Below are 17,067 nucleotides of genomic sequence, written 5' to 3' on the forward strand. Positions count from 1 at the left end.
AAACTAAAGTGTCACCATCTTACTCAAAGGCTAGAGAAGGCTAACATAAGACAATAAAGAAAACAATTAAAGGCAGTGAGGACATCAGATTTTTTCTCTTTGATATCATTATGTGATTTGATCTCTGGGCACGTTTTTTGATTGTTGAGCTTTACAGATTTTGTGGAGGCTAAAGCTTGAAGTCATAATATCTTGATAGGAAGGATCAGCAGAGGAGGAATCGAGGGCCAGAACTGCAGACGGGAGCCAGATGGTGTTTCTGGACTAGGGTCCAGAGAGAGTCTTCCCTGTACACAGCAGCTGGCTAGGGTTTGTCTTCCTATTTGAACTTCAACAACACAAAGACTGCAAGAGAGGACAAGATAAACTGCTCAGGAGGCCTGAAAGATGAGAGCCCTGAGTTGGTGATCACTGGGCTTGTTGACTTAAGAAAAACAGTATCACGGACACATTCCCTACTCAGAGGCATAAGCAACATGAATGGGGTGGAGTTTAAAGCAGATTGCTGGGGGAGGGGACAACCTGGCAAAACCAGACACTCCCCCCACCCCCCCAGAAGAATAGGTAAATAAATCTCAGCAAGACATCAAGTATCCATTTCTAGGTACTCAGGGTGGGTAGGTGCTTCTCAACTTGTTCCTCTTGGGGCCTGAGGAAGATTCGATGAAAACCACAGGAGAAATCCTCCAGGGAGCAAAGAGCCTTCCATTCTTTGGGTAACAGCAACTAGATCTGATTAAAGTAATCCTCTGAAAGTCTTTTAGACTTGGAAATAATCTGAGATCATCCTTTTTTCATAGATTGAAACAGTGATATCAAAAGAGGTGAAATGACTTGCCCAAGGGCTCACCCCAAGCTGGTAGCAGAATTTAGGCTTTGTCATCTTCTCCGGCTGCTTCCTACCCCCACCCTGCCCCCAGCACTGCACTGTATCACACTGATGTCTCTTTAGGAATGGGCTAAACTGGCAAGATTCAGCTTTATTTCTTTCATAGATAAAATGTTAGTGATATATCTGGAATAGAATATAAAGATGTAAACAACACATAAGAATTCCTTTTCGTGATTGTTCAAAATGTGTAACTAGCTTTTACAATTGTATGTGTGTGAATGGTGTGTGGGGGGGTGTGGGGATGGATATGACACTTACTAGACCTACAGAAAAGAAGCAGCAATCATCTGTCCCTGATATTGGTCTTTACCTGCCTGAAGGCAAGGGACTAGCACAGATGACTTGTAACACCTTCTGGGTTCAGTTCTTTTAAGTATTTTGAAAGCATTTATCACCATCACCTAACCTGTTCTTTTTAAAGCATTTTTCTTGAACAGGAAAAAAGAAAAGAGTATATTTTAACTCTGAGTTCCTTCATGCCTTTGGTTGTTTAATGGCCTGCTACACAAAGTAAGGCCATTATCATCCACATCCTTGGAAGCTTGTTAGAAATGCAGAATCTCTGGCCCCGTCCTAGACGTGAACCAGAAACTGCATTTTAACAAGATCCCTAGGGGATTCACAGGCACATTAAAGTTTGAGAAGCCCTGCTCCATGCGGGTCTGCCATGAGACTGAAGATTAAGATGGAATGTCTTACATTGAATCACCTCCTTATTAAAAGTGCAGTATCTATAATTTAAAAATACCAAGATTCTGTAATTTAAAAAAACTCCAAACTTAATAACAGTTCTTTTTAGCGGATTATCCTCATAGACATTTCATAGACACACGAAATGCCGGAGTTGGAACAAACCTTAGAAACTGCTAGTCTACCCAGCATCCACCCAAATGCAGAGTCCCAGGCTGCCCGCGTCCCGCCCACTCGCCGCCGCGCGGTCCAGGAGCGAGTCGCGCCTCACTGACGTCAGCAGCGCGCGCCCTGGCCGCCGCAATTCGCCGGGCGTGCGAGCCTCGCGGTTCTAGCGGCCCCGCGAGTCCGCTGCCGTGTAGCCGCCGTTGCTCAGTTCCCGAGGCCCGCGGCGTCACAGGCTCGGCGACATGTCGATGCTGGCTGAGCGTGAGTGTTGGGTGCTGAGACCCGACCGGGCGCGCGGGTGACGGTTCCGGGTGACGCGGCGGCCGAAACCTGTGGCCGGGGACAGCGGTCGCCGGCGCGCGGTGGGTCGGGGGGGAAGGGGCCGGGTCCCGGGAGCCCGGCTCGGCCCGCCCTGGCTGCCGCGGAGAGTGCCCAGCCCTGCCTTCCCCGAGAGTTAGCTGCGGTCCGCTGGTGAGGGACGGCGCGTGTCCCCTTGCGACGCTTGTCCTCACGCTCAGACCCGAGCTCGCGAGTGGGGGCTTCGAATGAGGGGCAGGGCGCCGGCTGTGGGAACCCGGACCGGCTCTTTCCCTTCCTGGGGCTTCAACTTTCTCTGGTTAAAAAGAGGCGGTTGGGCCAGCAGAATCGCTTCAGGCCGTGAGATCCTGTCCTCGAAGATGTAATTGAATCAAGAAAAAGGAAAACGAAGGGGTTAGAAGCATCAAACACAGGAGGTTAGCGGGAGGCAGGGCTAATGAGTGATTCTAAGTAAGACAGTGGCGGTTTTTGACTTTGGTGGTTGGAGTTACTAGCACTCTTCTGTGGAAGGGCTGTTGGCCGCAGCGCCCCACCCTGCCTCAGTTTGCCTTCGGCGTTGACCACCACTTGGTGAGGTTTGTTGATTCCCTCCTGGAGAGCCTGTTTGACTTCTGAGCGGTACTTGTAGCTAAGGCTGCCAACCGCCAGATGGCAGTCGTGCTGTGGTCCTGAAAAGCCGGCGGGTAACTTTGAAAGTGTCTAGTGAGCGAGGAGCAGAAACAGCTTATCTAACAGACCAGCAGCAACCGCACAGCGATTCCATGAAATAAATGCTGTCGCATCCTCTCATCTAAGGGGGTGGAGGAATGGGAGCACAAAGCGAGATGGGTAAGGCACCATTCAGATTTTACAGGGGGCAGAAACTGAGGGTCAGAGGAAAATAATTCACCCCAAGCTCATTGAGGTAGAGGGTGACAAAATTGATCTAGTTACCCCTGTATCTTTACGTTCTTGTCAATGGGGTCAGCAGATTTCGATTGTTTTTTAAATAGAGACTTACAGAAAGGAGTATGTTTTACAGTGTGACCCCGTGGGCTCTGTTTCTTCATCTGTATAACCAGCGTGGCTAAGATCTCTTCTGGTTTTAATATTATTAGATGTAAGCTTAGTTGAGCATGCACTTGGGAACATTGGCCCTGGCTCTGCTATTCATTTGTTTCTTTCCATGATCAGTTTTTCTGGGGCTGTTAAAAACTTCTTTGATTATGTTCGTTACTAGGTTGGCTTAAAAAATCGGGCTTCCTAGGTGGTTCAGTGGTTGAGAATCTGCCTGCCAATGCAGGGGACACAGATTCTGTCCCTGCTCCAGGAAGATCCCACATGCCGCAGAGCAGCTAAGCCCGTGAGCCACAACTATTGAGCCTGTGCTTTAGAGCCCTTGAGCCACAACTGTTGAGCCCATGTGCTGCAACTACTGAAGCCCACACGCCCAGAGCCTGCGTTCCACAACAAGAGAAACCAAGGCAATGAGGAGCCCGAGCACCACAACGAAGAATAGCCCCCACTCACCGCAACTAAAGAAAGCCTGCGCACAGCAAAAAAAGACCCAACACAGCCAATAAAATAAATAAATAAATTTAATTAAAAAAAAATCAATGAGATGGTGAACGTGAACATAGTTCAAAGTATGAAGTGATGTACATACTTTGTGAAGTGCTGTCTGTGGAATCATCACTTCCACAATCAAATTGCATGATTTCATGAGAATATTTCCTGCTCTCTCCCCACCAGGACTCCAAATTTTCAAATCTTAGACATAATAATATATAGTATTTTGTGTTGTCTTTTAAAATAATTTACTCAGTTAATGTCTATGGCATCCCTTGTTATTAGATACTTGGGTCTGGTGTTCTTATTTTAAAAATGAGAAAATAGAAATATAGAAAAGTCCCAGTCTGCCATTTCACTACCTAGCAGTTATTTTCTCTGATAGTTTATAAAATGGGGATAATTCTGTAGGTACAGTTTTGTAACCTACTTTTCCCCCCAATTAACCTTAGTGAACATTTTCACTTCAATAAGTATGCTAATTTCCTTTGTTTTCCCTTGCCATGTGGACTATTTTTGTTTTCTTTCATCTTCTGCACAGGTGCTTATCCCATTTTAAAAATCTAGTAGTTTTCTTTGTGTTTCTCAAAAACATTTTTTATCCTACATTTCTTTAGTTATCAAATATTTTATTGGTTCTCTCCTATGTAAAGTAAGAAAGCTGGCTTACATAAACAGAAGAATTTCATTTCTCACTCTCACTTCTCAGTCCTTATTTAATTCAGAGTCTTAGACCCATATTTTATCAAGATACTACTTTTTTTCATAGACTCTTTCCTTTTCAAGACCAGTTTTTGACACTTAAAATTATTACATTTTCTAATCAAATGACAACACGATTGTTAATGGATTTTAATGGTCATTGCATTAAGATTTTGTGCTTGAATATCTGAAAGTGTCTTTGGGGAAAGAAAAATAAAAGACAAAACTTCTGCCCCTGGCTCTTGGGACTCATCACACTTTTCAAAGTAAATGGCATAAACCTTACAGTATTAGGTGTGGAGTGATTAAGCCTGGCAGCTGTTGTGTGCAGGGTTGTTTATTAGGGTTACCCTGGCAGTATCGTGTTAGATCTCCGTGTAGGAGGAGTCCCTACCAGAGGATGGTTACCCCGGTCATGGGGTCATGCCGAAGAGTGACTGTGCAGACTCAGGGCACTCTACCCTGAGCTCCTCCCGGCACTTAACATCCTCGTTTGGGAACTCTGCCCACTCCGTTGGTTGAGGCTACCTGCCATTTTCCTGGGGAAGAGGAGCTGACCTCACTGGCTCTCCAGTCTCTTGTGTCAGCATTATAGCCCAGTGTATGCACGTTTGTAACAAACTCTATGCCGTCTTTATTGCAGAGGGTGGGCGCAGTCACTCTCAAAAATGTCTCCTCCATACAAGTCCCAGTCAGAGATCCCTGGCAGACACTACTGTAGAGACATGAACTGTGACACACACCAGGAAGCAGCCTTACAGAGAGAGCCCTGGTTAACAAGGCACATCTCGTATGCTGTTCATTAGCTGAGTATTTACTAAGATAAGTAAAGTGGTACCTTAGTCACATGTAGCATTTTGAGGTCACTTCTTCCTGCAAAGCACTATAAATTTGAGCCTAGCTCGTTTTTCTTTGTAAGTAGTCTTTTTCTGCCTGTGTACTTGTAGAGGTTTACTGATTTTTGCTAGGGTGTGGATAGTTAGGGATCTCTTTGTTGGTTTTACATGCAGTACACTGAGCTTCTCTGACTGGAGGTTGTGTGTTAACTTTTTATTTGTTAGGAGACTGCTCAGGCATGAGCTGCTGTTGACAGTGAGATACTCTGCTTCCATTGGTGCAGTAGGTGAATGATGGTGACCCTTGACCTCCAGATTCCCCACTTGGCCACAGTTTACTTTTGGATTTCATGTGCTTGTTTAATAAACTTTTGGAGTTCTTTCTCTCTACCATAATTTTCCTTAAAACTATAGCAATAAACTTGAGTTTCTAATGGTCAGTTATTTATATGCATTAAAAAAAAAACTTGTAGGGACTCAAAGCAGTTACCTCAATTCAGTTATCTTTTTTTTTTCTCTCCTCTTTTCTTGTCTCCTTTCTTAGCCTTCCCTCCTTTTTTCTTTCTCAATCATTCGTACATTCATTCACGCTTTTCCTGAATGCCTGCTATGGGCAGAGTGTTTTTCACTTCTTGCAGTGAAGCATAAGAGAGAATAAGACATGGATGTCAGCCTTAAGGAGATTATGGTGTAATAGCAAACGTAAGAGATGGATATAAACAGCCATAATACAGAAGAATGCTAATTAGATGTCAAAAAAAGCAGCAGGTAATTTATTGTGTGAGTTCAGAGAAGGAGTCATATGGCTTTAGGGCGTTTCTTTGAGAAGGGATGATTAGTATCTGTAGGGTGAATGGAGGGTGACTCTCCCCAAGATCATGATTTGTATGCTGTGGGTTAAGAATATAAGCTTTGGAGTCAGCAGGACCTTGGTTTGTATAAAGGCTCTGGTTTTTGCTTGGGGCATTAGGCACATTCTTTCTGTAGGCCTCAGATTTTCTTATTTGAAAAGTGGAGATAAGACTATCTCTCCTCATTGGGTTACTGTGAAAATTGAACCTGAGAATATAGGATGGCATTTGGCACTTAATGAGTGTCTGTAATGACTGCTGCTGGTGATGGTGACACTGGTGTCACAGGTGCCTTAGGTTGCTGCCGATCGCTGAATTGGAAGGCCCAGCTGATGGTACATCACGTATTTCAGTTTGTCACATTTGGGTGGAACATTTTTATTTTAATCTTATAAGGTCAATTTGTATGTTCAGAATATACAGTTATTGGGGAAACCAGGATAAATGAGCCAAGCTGATAACTATCCCATTGAATGCTGGATCTGGTATCTGTATCTAATAAGACATAAGGTATGTTGTATTTACCCAAGTATTGTGTGTATGTGTTAGGTATGTGTGTATTTGTGAGGTGTTCTCCAGGTTCGAAAGATGAGTTGCTGATGAGGTACTTTGTGATTTACAGGTCGGCGGAAGCAGAAGTGGGCTGTGGATCCAAGAAACACTGCATGGAGTAATGATGATTCCAAGTTTGGCCAGAGGATGCTAGAGAAGATGGGGTGGTCTAAAGGAAAGGTATCTTGGAGAAGAGCAAAGAAATTGGAGCCATGCAGAGAGATTAAAGATCAGGGGAATACATCTTCCTTAGGAGATCTGGGAGAAATTTATTTTGGATTGATAAGTGATTTTGGAGAAATAACTAAATTGTAATGACCTTGTGATGATAAAGTTAAAATTGAACATAAATGTCAGCTATCTCTGTTTATTGTTTAATGTGCTGTGATTTTCATAGATGGTGCCTTTTAATTAGTTGCATTTGGAATCATACTTAACCATCAGAGTTTTATATTGCTTGGAGTAAGATTTTATTCACCCTTATAGCTAGACTACACATTTTCTCCTTTTCCTCACATTCTATTTATTCCTGACTCAAATAGGACTTCTGCTGATATCTCTACACTTAAATGGTTCTTGTCATGGTCTTTAAAGATCTTTGCCATATCCAGTGGACCCTTTCTTGTTCTCACATTACTGTATCCCTTAGCAGCATTGGATGTAATTGACCACTGCTCCTTGAAATGCCACTGTCTTGGCTCCCACAATATTGCCCTCTCTTGATTTTTCCTTCTGCCTTACCAGCCTCTACTACGTTTGTTGCTGGCTCTTCCTCCTCTAGACCTTTGAGCTTTGGAATTCCTTGGGGTTCGGCCCTGGGCCCTTTTCTGTCCTCTGCTCCAGTGAGCTCATTCATTCCCTACCATGCTTTGAATTATCTAAATTCTGAGAACTGTCACTTTTCTGTATCCAGTTCAGATCCAGGTCTGTCCTCTGAGCTCCGAAGTTATAAATTCATCAGCATGCTTGGCATTTCTACTTGAGTTAGCATCTCAAGTTGATCATTTTTATTATAAAACTATTGATCCCCCCAAATCTTTTTCTTCTCGTTTCCCCTGTTTTTGAAAATGGCACCCTATCAGCTTACTTAAGGCAGAAACCTGGGGAGTCGTGCTTGATTCCTCGACCTCTCTCACTTCCTGAGTCCCCAGTCATCATTCTTCTCTATCCGGGGCCCCATTCTGGACCAGCCACCACCATTTCTTGCCCTGATCAACTCAGTAGCCTCTCAGCTGCCTCCCTGACTCCCTTCTTTTCCTCCTCTGGACCATTTGCCATACAGCAGCCATAATGAGCTTTTAAAATAAATTAGACCATGTCATTCCTTTGCTTAAAAGTTTGGTGGTTTCTCATTGTTTTAAAAAATAATATCCAGACTCTTCCTATAACTTCACTTAAGGTCTGGCCTTTTAAATCATCGTATTTTTTCTCCATCCACTCTGCTGGAGCCACCTTGGGTGCCTTTTAGTACACCAGGTGCTCTGGGACTCCTTACAGATGAGTGTTAATGATGCAGGGACTTGGAGTCTCTTTCCTCAGTGTTATTTTGTAAAATTATTTAATGGAAAGTGCCATAGACTTGTGATGCCTCTGGTGGGCTTCTGTTAGTTTGATAGTGGCACTCTGCTTTTGAGCATCAGAGAAAGGCGTGTTCTCCTTAGTGTGTCCATAATCCTTGAAGTGGGTCTCGGGTTGAAGAATTGGCATTCATTATTGTAAGTGCATCCTTGGTATTACAGACATGTCTTGTAAGAATCCATTAGCTATGCCCTCTTTGAGGGCAAAGATAGTGCCTCCAAGATGTTTAATGATTAATCAAACAGTTAATGAAGGAAGAGAGAGATCATCTCTTTTTGTACCTGATAAAAATGCTAACTCTCTGTGTTAATCTCCACAGGGTTTAGGGGCTCAGGAGCAAGGAGCCACAGATCATATTAAAGTTCAAGTTAAAAATAACCACCTGGGACTAGGAGCTACGATCAATAACGAAGTGAGCAACAGCGTGTCTGCTGGGGGTTTTCCTTGCATAATTGATATTTTTGTCAGTGTAAAAAATTTAACCCAATCAAATTGACTGATCAGTTTTAAGCCATTCAAGCGTGTATCATCCATGTTTTGAGTAAGTAAGGAGCCCGTAACTAAGCTGCTGGGCACCATGTAGTGTGCTGTTGTTTTGCCTCATTGCCCTATAGGATTCTTTACTTATGCATAAGAGAGCCAAAGTAGCTTTATTGCCAAACTTTGCATAAAGTATTCTTTTTAGAGAAATATTCATTTCAGGACAGAGAGGAATTTTCATCTTTACCCGTGTTGTAATATTAGCTTATATTGTTAACATTGGTGGCATTTTGTTTCAGAAATACCGCAAGAAAGTGATATGCTTTTCCTGTCCCGTTGTCTGTTTCTGACTGTTGGTGTGTAGCAGTTGAATTTATTCACATTTCCTCTTAAACACTGACAGTTTGAAAACACGACCCTGTAATTAAAGGTCATGGCTTACCCTGCCTTTCATCTTCAGTATCATTGCTCATTTTAGAAAGGATCTAAGCTGAAAGCTTTGTTCTTACGTTTTTGCAGCCAACAGAATCTGGTAGGAAATCTGGGGAATTACTTTAGATAAACTGGGTTACTTTGCTTAGTTCAGTAGTTCTGAGTAGTGGACTGGAGTAGCTAAAATTGTTTGGGATAACAGCTAAAATCTTAAACCACTGAAGAAGGGTTTTAACATATACACGTTGTGTTGTACATCTAAAACTAATACAATGTTATATGTCAATTATATTTCAGTAAAACTGGAAAGGGGGGGGTGGGGAATGCTGTAACTATTTCTGATGACAAAATCCAAGACCAATACTTCAAAATGTTTGGAATGTCACACACTTACTAGAAGGAATGTTTAGTGATATCTTCTGTATTTTCATCAATTAATAAACACACCTTGGACAATTTTAAAAAAGAGGTGATTTTGAAGGTAGTTTTTGAGAGGTGGGTATACAAATATAGGTAATTTTTTAGGACAAGCATTGCCCAGTAAACCTATTCAATATGCCTTAACCTTAAGCATTCTTTAAAAAGTGCGCATGAGGCAAATTCCTAAAGTGAAACCCTACTTCCCACAGGTATATACTGCTTTGAAGATGTTCAGTCTCTTTTAAAGCCAGATTCTCTTTGTTATGGTGAACTTATTAACTTATAAGTGGGTGCTGATTGATTCAGGGAACTTGGATTCCCTCCTCCTCCCTTCCCCAGTGATGTTTTCTAAAATTGGGGTGGATGCAAGCAAATAGAATTGGGCAAAATATTTTGAGCTCAAACAAGCAAAGAGAGCCCTCAAATCTATCACTGCTTTTTTCCTTTGACCTACATAATTTTCCTTTAGTGAGAAAAAATTTTTTTATTTTGCTTTATTTTAACATTTAGCACACATGTTGCCTGTTGATTATTTGACTATAAGTTAATACGTTATCTACAGTTGAAATCAGGGATTAAGCTTCCAAGATCCTTGTTTTTAGTACTAATGTAGATAAATTACATTTTAAATTTATACTATTTCTTCTTCATTCAAATTTATAAAATAATATTTTGGTGAAACATTTAAAACTTCACATTAGCGACCAGATATCCTTGATTTCAATATATATCTTAGCCTAGGTAATGACAGGCTTGCCTCTAATTGGTTTTTTGGTATTTTCAGGACAACTGGATTGCTCATCAAGATGATTTTAACCAGCTTCTGGCTGAACTGAACACTTGCCATGGGCAGGAAACAGCAGGTAGGGAAACCTTTGCTTTTTATCCATTAGATTTAGAGAAGACATAATCTCAATCTAAGATATTTTCATCAAGTCTTTTTGCTGTAAGCATCCAATAGCTGAAAGTTAATTGATTGCAGCTGTCATGAATAGTCATTTCTGTAGCCATTATCTATTCACAGATAGTCATTTCAGAATAGATATTCTGACTATCACAATAGTCATTATATTTTAGGGGTACTCTCATTGAATTAACCTTAGTCATCAGCAATGCTTTTTGCCCCATTAAGAGTTTGAGAATGACAAGATAAATCTTTTATTCAGTTTATGTTTCTCTGTTGCGATTCTCTTATCTAAGCCTTACAGTGTCTGGGGTCCTGCATTTCAGGCCTTGGCCCTCTCTCATCTTTCATCTGCACTGACTCTCTTACTATACCATCCGGTCTCCTGGGGGGATGTGTGGTGATCACTGCCACACTTCTCTCTACTGCTTTACCCTCTCTCCTGAACCCCCTGCTCAATATCTTCATTCAGGGTGTCATCAACTTCTGGACCCTAACAGGTCCAGACTCCAGTTCTGCACTTTCCCCACCCCCATCCCCACCCCCACCCTGCAAACTGTTTGACCCCCATACCCTACTACCTGTTTTCCCATTTCAATCGATGTCAACGTCATCCTTCCAGTTGTTCCAGCCAAAGAACTGTGTCCACTAGGAAATGTTGTTTGTTCTCTCTGTAAAGTATATTCAGACCCTGACTGCTTCATGTCACCTGCACTGTAGCCAGTGTGGTCTGAGCAGCTGCTGTTTCTTGCGTGGATTATTGTAAGAGCCTCTAAAGCCTTTCGCAGCCATGGCGCTGCTGATGTTTCGGGCTGGACAGTTCTTTGCTGTGAGACATGTCCTGTGCATTTTAGGATGATTAGCAGCACCCCTGACCTCGACCCGCTAGATGCCACTGCACCCCCTCCCCCTAGTTGTGGCAACCAAAAATCTCTCCAGATAGTGCCAGATGCCCCCTGGGCACAGCGCCCTGACAGGGAGCCACTGCTCTACATTGCTCTTCCTCTGTCCACCTGGGGGCTCCTTCAGTGTGTTCTCAGCCTAATAGCCAGAGTGACTCTGCTAAAGTGTTAGGTCTGTTTGCACTGCTCCTGCTCAGGACCATCGTTGGTTCCTCTTTTTCGTTCAGGATAAAAGCCGAAGCCCCTGCAGTGGACTCGCAGCCTTACACCACGTGCACCCTCTCCCTTTCTGACTTGGTCTCCTACCCCTCCCCTTCTTTCCAGTTCCATCCTGACCGCACTGGCTCCTGTGCGGGTTCGTGAATACACCAAGCATGCTCCTGCCTTCGGGTTTTGCACTAGCTCCTCCCTCTCTCTAGAATATTCTTCCCCCAGATAGCGTCTGTGCACCTTCTCAACAAGGTCCACACTCAGTTGCCAATTTAAAACTGCATCCTGTTCCTCAGTTCTGTTTTTAGAAGTCAGTTGAAAATTGGTAAGAAATAGCAACGTAAAGATATTATTTGGAAATATGGAGTAAGAAAAACCCAGAAGAACCAGCTAAGAGTCAGGGTTGGGGGTGGAGGGGTGTTGGGGGAGGAAGTTGCTGGATTTTTTTAACAGCTTTGTTGACCTGCAATTCACATACCATACAGTTCACCCATTTATAGTGTACAATTCAGTGGCTTTTAGTTTATTTAGAGTTGTCACCAGAACCAATTTTAAAACATTTCATCACCCGCAAAAGAAACTCTGTACCCGGTAGCATTCATTCCCCACTTCCCCCATCCACCCTAGGCAACCACTGATTTGCTTTCTGTCTCTAAAGATTTGCCTGTTCTGGATATTTCATGTAGATGGAATCACGCAACCTGTGGTCTTTTGTGACTGGCTTCTTTCACTTAGCATAATGTTTTCAAAGTTCATCCTTGCTGTAGCATGTATCAGTCCTTCATTCCTTTTTATTGCCAAATAATTTTCCACTCTATGGATATTCTACAGTTTATTCATCATTTGATGGACGTGGGGTTGTTTCCACTTTTTGTCTGTTTTGAATACTGAAGCTTTGAACATTAACATACAGGGTTTTGTGTGGACATATATTTTAATTTCTCTTGGGTATATACTTAGAATGGAATTGCTGGGTGATACCAGCAGCGTATGTGGGTTTTAATGTCTCTGCATCTCAGCCAACACTTTCTGTTATCTTCTTTTTGATTATAGTCATGCTAGTGGGTGTGAGTGGTATCTAATTGTGGTTTAGATTTGTGTTTCCATAGTGGCTAATCATGTTGAGCATCTTTTCACATGGTTATTTTCCATTTATGTGTCTTCTTTGGAAGAATATCTGTTCAGGTTTTTTGTCCATTTTTTAATTGTGTTATGTGTCTTTATTGTTGACTTGTAAGAATTTTTAATATAGTCCAAGTACAAGTCTTTTATTTTCTCCAGTTCTATGGGTTGTCTTTTCACTTTCTTGATGGTATCATTTGAAGACTAAGGATACAAGAGAAAGATATGAATACCGAAATAACTGGATCCCCCAATTTTTGCAGTTCCTGAATAGTTGAGAGTAGCAAAGATTCGAGGGATTTATTTGAAAATTTACCTAAATCTCTTTGTTTCCTAAGGTTTTTCTTTCCCATCAGGTATTTATAAGTTTGCATTATTGGTGACTTTAGTTGGCTTCAACATACACAGGTTTGGATACTGAATGTGCTATTGGATTTAATAACAGCTAAAGAAAGTATAGAAAGTAGATTAGAAGAAGATAGTATATGTAATGCAGGTGTGAAAAAGGAAAAGACAAAATATGTAATAGAAGTTTAGATGGAGGATAAAGTGAGAAAATCTAATATCTAATAAAAGTTCAGCAGCACAAGAAGAGAGAATGGAACAGGCAATATTTAAGGAGATAAGGGCTGAAGACTGCCTAGAACTGGTGATGAAGCAAATCCACAGATTCAGAAGACTGAGAGAATCCATGCAGATTACATTAAAAGTCTTCACTTGGAAATGTAATAACAGATGTGACAACATAGCATCATAGTAGAACAGTGCGCACACACACACGCGCGAGAGAGAAGATTCTTAATGCAGCCGGAGACAGTATACTTATTATCTTCAAAGAAGCAACAGTAATAAATGAAAGCAGAGTTCTTAACAATGGGAGCTAAAGACATTGGAGTAATATATTGGGGGAAATATAACTGAGAACCTAGACTTTTATATTCAGCAAATACACCTTTCAAGAATAAATCTTCAGACAAAAAGTTTACCACCAGTAGGCCCCAAATAAAGGAAATTTTCAAGGATGTAAATACTTCAGTCAGAGGGAAAGAATACTTAAAACACTATCTGCAGTATCCCCAAGCTGGCGATAACCCAGATGTCTGCCAGCAGTAGAATGGGAAAGTAGACGGCCATGATTGTAAATGCAAGGAAATGAAGAGTAAAGTACAGTTACACGTGAGAGTATAGGGCAGGGGTCTGCAGACTCTCCGCAAAGGGCCAGGTAGAAATATTTTGCAGACCGACTGTAGTGTCTCTGTCACAACTACTCAACTCAGCTGTTGGAGTGTGACAGCAACAAGAGACGATATATAAACAAATGGATGTAGCCATTTTCCCATAGAACTTTATTTACAAAAGCAGGTGGTGGGCTGCATTTGGCCCATAGACTATAGTTTGCTTCTGGTGTAGAAGAATCTCATTACCTCAGTGTAGACTGAAAGAAGTGGGACACATAACAGGCATTATGATTCCACTTACATAGAACTTCAAATGGCAGGCAAAAGGCTGATATTTAGGTGTCAGACTTGGGGTAAAATTACTTTAAACCCCAAGGAAGTGAGTACTCTATTATGAAAGTCATAATAGTGATGGGGAGGGGGAGGGGTTTGGGATCGAGAAGGGGCTCATGGGGAACTTCTGGGCTGATATTCATGCTCTGTTTCTTGACCTGGTTGGTAAGTTACACAGGTATTGGTGTACATTGTGCTTTATGCACTTTCTATGGCTATTACCCCCTCTGCCTCCAAAATGGTTAAAACCAGAACAAAAAGCAAGGGGAAGGGTGGTTATCCCCAAAATTAGGGTAATGGTTACTGTTAGGACAATGGTTTTCAACGGGGGGTGATTTTGCCGCCCCCCCACCCTCAGGGTATTTCACGATATCTGTGGACATTTTTGGTGATCACAAGTCAGGGATGTGATTGCCATCTAGTGGTACAGGCCAGAGATGTAGCTAAACATCCTACAATGCATAGCACAGCTGTGCCTCTCCTCCTTGCCCCTAACAGATAATTATTCAGCCCAAAAGGCAACAGTTCAGAGGTTGAGAAGCCCTGTTAGAGAAGGAAGGAGCACAACTGTGCCAGATGCTTCTAGATGAGGTAGTGTTCTGTTGTCTAATCCTGGAGGTGATTACAGGGGGTTTGCTGTGTAACTGATTGTACCGACTTCAGGTACTCCTACGTATGATGATATTTGTGACAAAAGATTTCTGAAAATTGCATGGGCTCCTTTCTGGTGGACTTGAGGTAAGACATGGCAAGTGTAATTTATGTCATGTTAAACCTGTAGTGAAGGTTAACTAAAGAGCAGCAGATGCCAGTCATTTGAGTATCAGGAATTAATGTCTACCTTAGTGAATATCTGGTGTTGTATAAATGGCCATCACTTTTCCTAAACAGAGTCAGTGACGTGATTAAGGTGTCAGACTTGAGGTGGCCTTTACCATGACCACAGTCATGAAGGCAGAAACTTTTGAGTCTGGGTTATTTTACTTAGCGGCATCCACAGGTTCGTTCATTCGTTCGTTTATTTATTTATGGCTGCGTTGGGTCTTCATTGTTGCACAGGGCTTTCTCTTGTTGTGACGAGTGGGGGCTACTCTTCATTGTGATGTGGTGGCTTCTCTGTGCTCAGGCTTCAGTAGTTGTGGCGTGTGGGCTCAGTAGTTGTAGCATGAGGGTTCAAGAGCACATGGGCTTCAGTAGTTGTGGCACACAGGCTTAGTAGTTGTGACTTGTGGGCTTAGAGCACAGGTTCAGTAGTTGTGGCGCATGGGCTTAGTTGCTCCCCGGCATGTGGGATCTTCCTGGACTGGGGATTGAACCTGTGTCCCCTGCATTAACAGGCAGATTCTTAACCACTGTGCCACCAGGTAAGTCCCCACAGGTTCATTCTTGAACAGGGAAAATTCTCACCTTGTTTGGTATCATAACTTTCTCGTTTGATGTATACTGAGTTAGAGAATACTTTGTAACTTTTCAGGTGATAGGGAGACCTAGAAAATATCAGCTCTGGAATTCTGTAAAGGAAGGAGCTATGAGGTTCATTTTTAGAGCTATGGAAAAGAGAAAACAAATTTTTGAGCAGTTTGCTTTTGAGATTTGACAGTTAGCTGGAAAGTTACTTTTTTCCAGTTTGATGGTATCGTGATTACTGTTTTCTAACTGAGAAATGCCACTGTAGCAGCCATGAAAACTCTGGTTTGGGGCAGGTCCCTTTGTTCTGATTGCCCAGGTTGAGCACAGTCACTGTAGCAGGGCCTTCCTGATGGATTCCCGAAAGCATGATCAGGGGTGTTGAAAGTGACTCGGGGAAGCCTGTGTTATTGTCAGGAAGGTGGTAAGTGCATAACAGACTTCAGGTGGTGGTGCCTGTCTGTGTGCAGCCCCGTCCACAGGTTCATCTGTGCAGGCTGAGTCTTTCATTCTCTGCATAAGACAGAGAAGTGTGGTAAAACATTAACAGAGGGTTACTAATCTATAGGTTAACTTCCACCTCAAGACCACTAGAGGGTGCTGCATCCCTGCCATAGGACCGTGCTGTTAGCTCTGCCTACTGTCTAGCTCAGTATACTTTAACCAGGCCTTTAAGGGAAAACCTGGCCAGGGAATGGACGTGCAGAGCTGAGATTATTTTTCTGCCAGGTCATCTTTGGTAAATACAGTACCTGCATCCAAATGTATTTTTGGTCATATTACTTGAATTAAAGCTGACAAGTAGATGACACAATAACCTAGTAACAAATTCTTCTGCTATAATAATATTTTTAGTTCCTTAAGATTGCTTACCGTGTTAATATAGTTTGCCTTTCAGTGAAACAGAAATTCCATACTATTTTCTTCATAGAATCTTGCAAAGATTCTAGAAAGCCCTTAATTCCCTTGTGGGATACAAAAATCTCTATATTTAAAATTTCATTTTTAAAAATTATCCTGTCTCAGTTAGTTACTCCCAGACTCAATTCAGCTTTTTGGTGGACTTATATCATGGTTTTAAGAAATGCTTTTTACTTCTGTCAGGTTATTTTGTCCCTTGTGATTTTAGATATTTTTGGAAATAAACTGGGCTGCTGATAACCTGTCATCCACAAAGGTGTGGTTTAGAACAGGATCTCCAATTTTTTTTGTTTTCAGAGCCCCTAAGGGAATTTCGAAAAACAATATACCCTATCGCACAGTTTTAGATCAACATCTATAATGTTTTTAATCACAGCTTTAAATAGTTACAAAGAATATAGTATCTGGCCTATTGGGAAATATTGGCATGTTAAAACAAAAGCATTCCATCAGTCCCAAATGTATCCAGTGGATGTTAAATACCAGAGCAATGTGATACCCATGGTCATCTACATAGAAATGGGAAAATAAGTCCTTTCATATTCAAAAATATTATATTTCCTAGTTTCTTTTCCTCGGAAATATCTCCATTGTATATATCCTATAATATGTTAACGTATCTT

The 17,067-nt window shown here is 42.0% G+C and overlaps 1 protein-coding gene across 1 annotated transcript in view; it reads left to right on the plus strand.

The window, feature by feature from the left end:
* The first annotated feature begins 1,879 nt into the window (after positions 1–1,879).
* PINX1 (PIN2 (TERF1) interacting telomerase inhibitor 1) overlaps positions 1,880–17,067 on the plus strand; it is an 82,156-nt gene continuing 66,968 nt past the window's right edge. Inside the window, exons 1-4 of the mRNA XM_057720029.1 lie at positions 1,880–2,011; positions 6,628–6,737; positions 8,455–8,547; positions 10,252–10,330. Coding sequence (XP_057576012.1) covers positions 1,993–2,011; positions 6,628–6,737; positions 8,455–8,547; positions 10,252–10,330 — 301 coding nt within the window. The 5' untranslated portion in view covers positions 1,880–1,992. The remainder of the gene's footprint in view (positions 2,012–6,627; positions 6,738–8,454; positions 8,548–10,251; positions 10,331–17,067) is intronic.

Source organism: Hippopotamus amphibius, chromosome 2 (assembly GCF_030028045.1).
Source record: "Hippopotamus amphibius kiboko isolate mHipAmp2 chromosome 2, mHipAmp2.hap2, whole genome shotgun sequence".
In the NCBI taxonomy this organism is placed as follows: Eukaryota; Metazoa; Chordata; class Mammalia; order Artiodactyla; family Hippopotamidae; genus Hippopotamus; species Hippopotamus amphibius.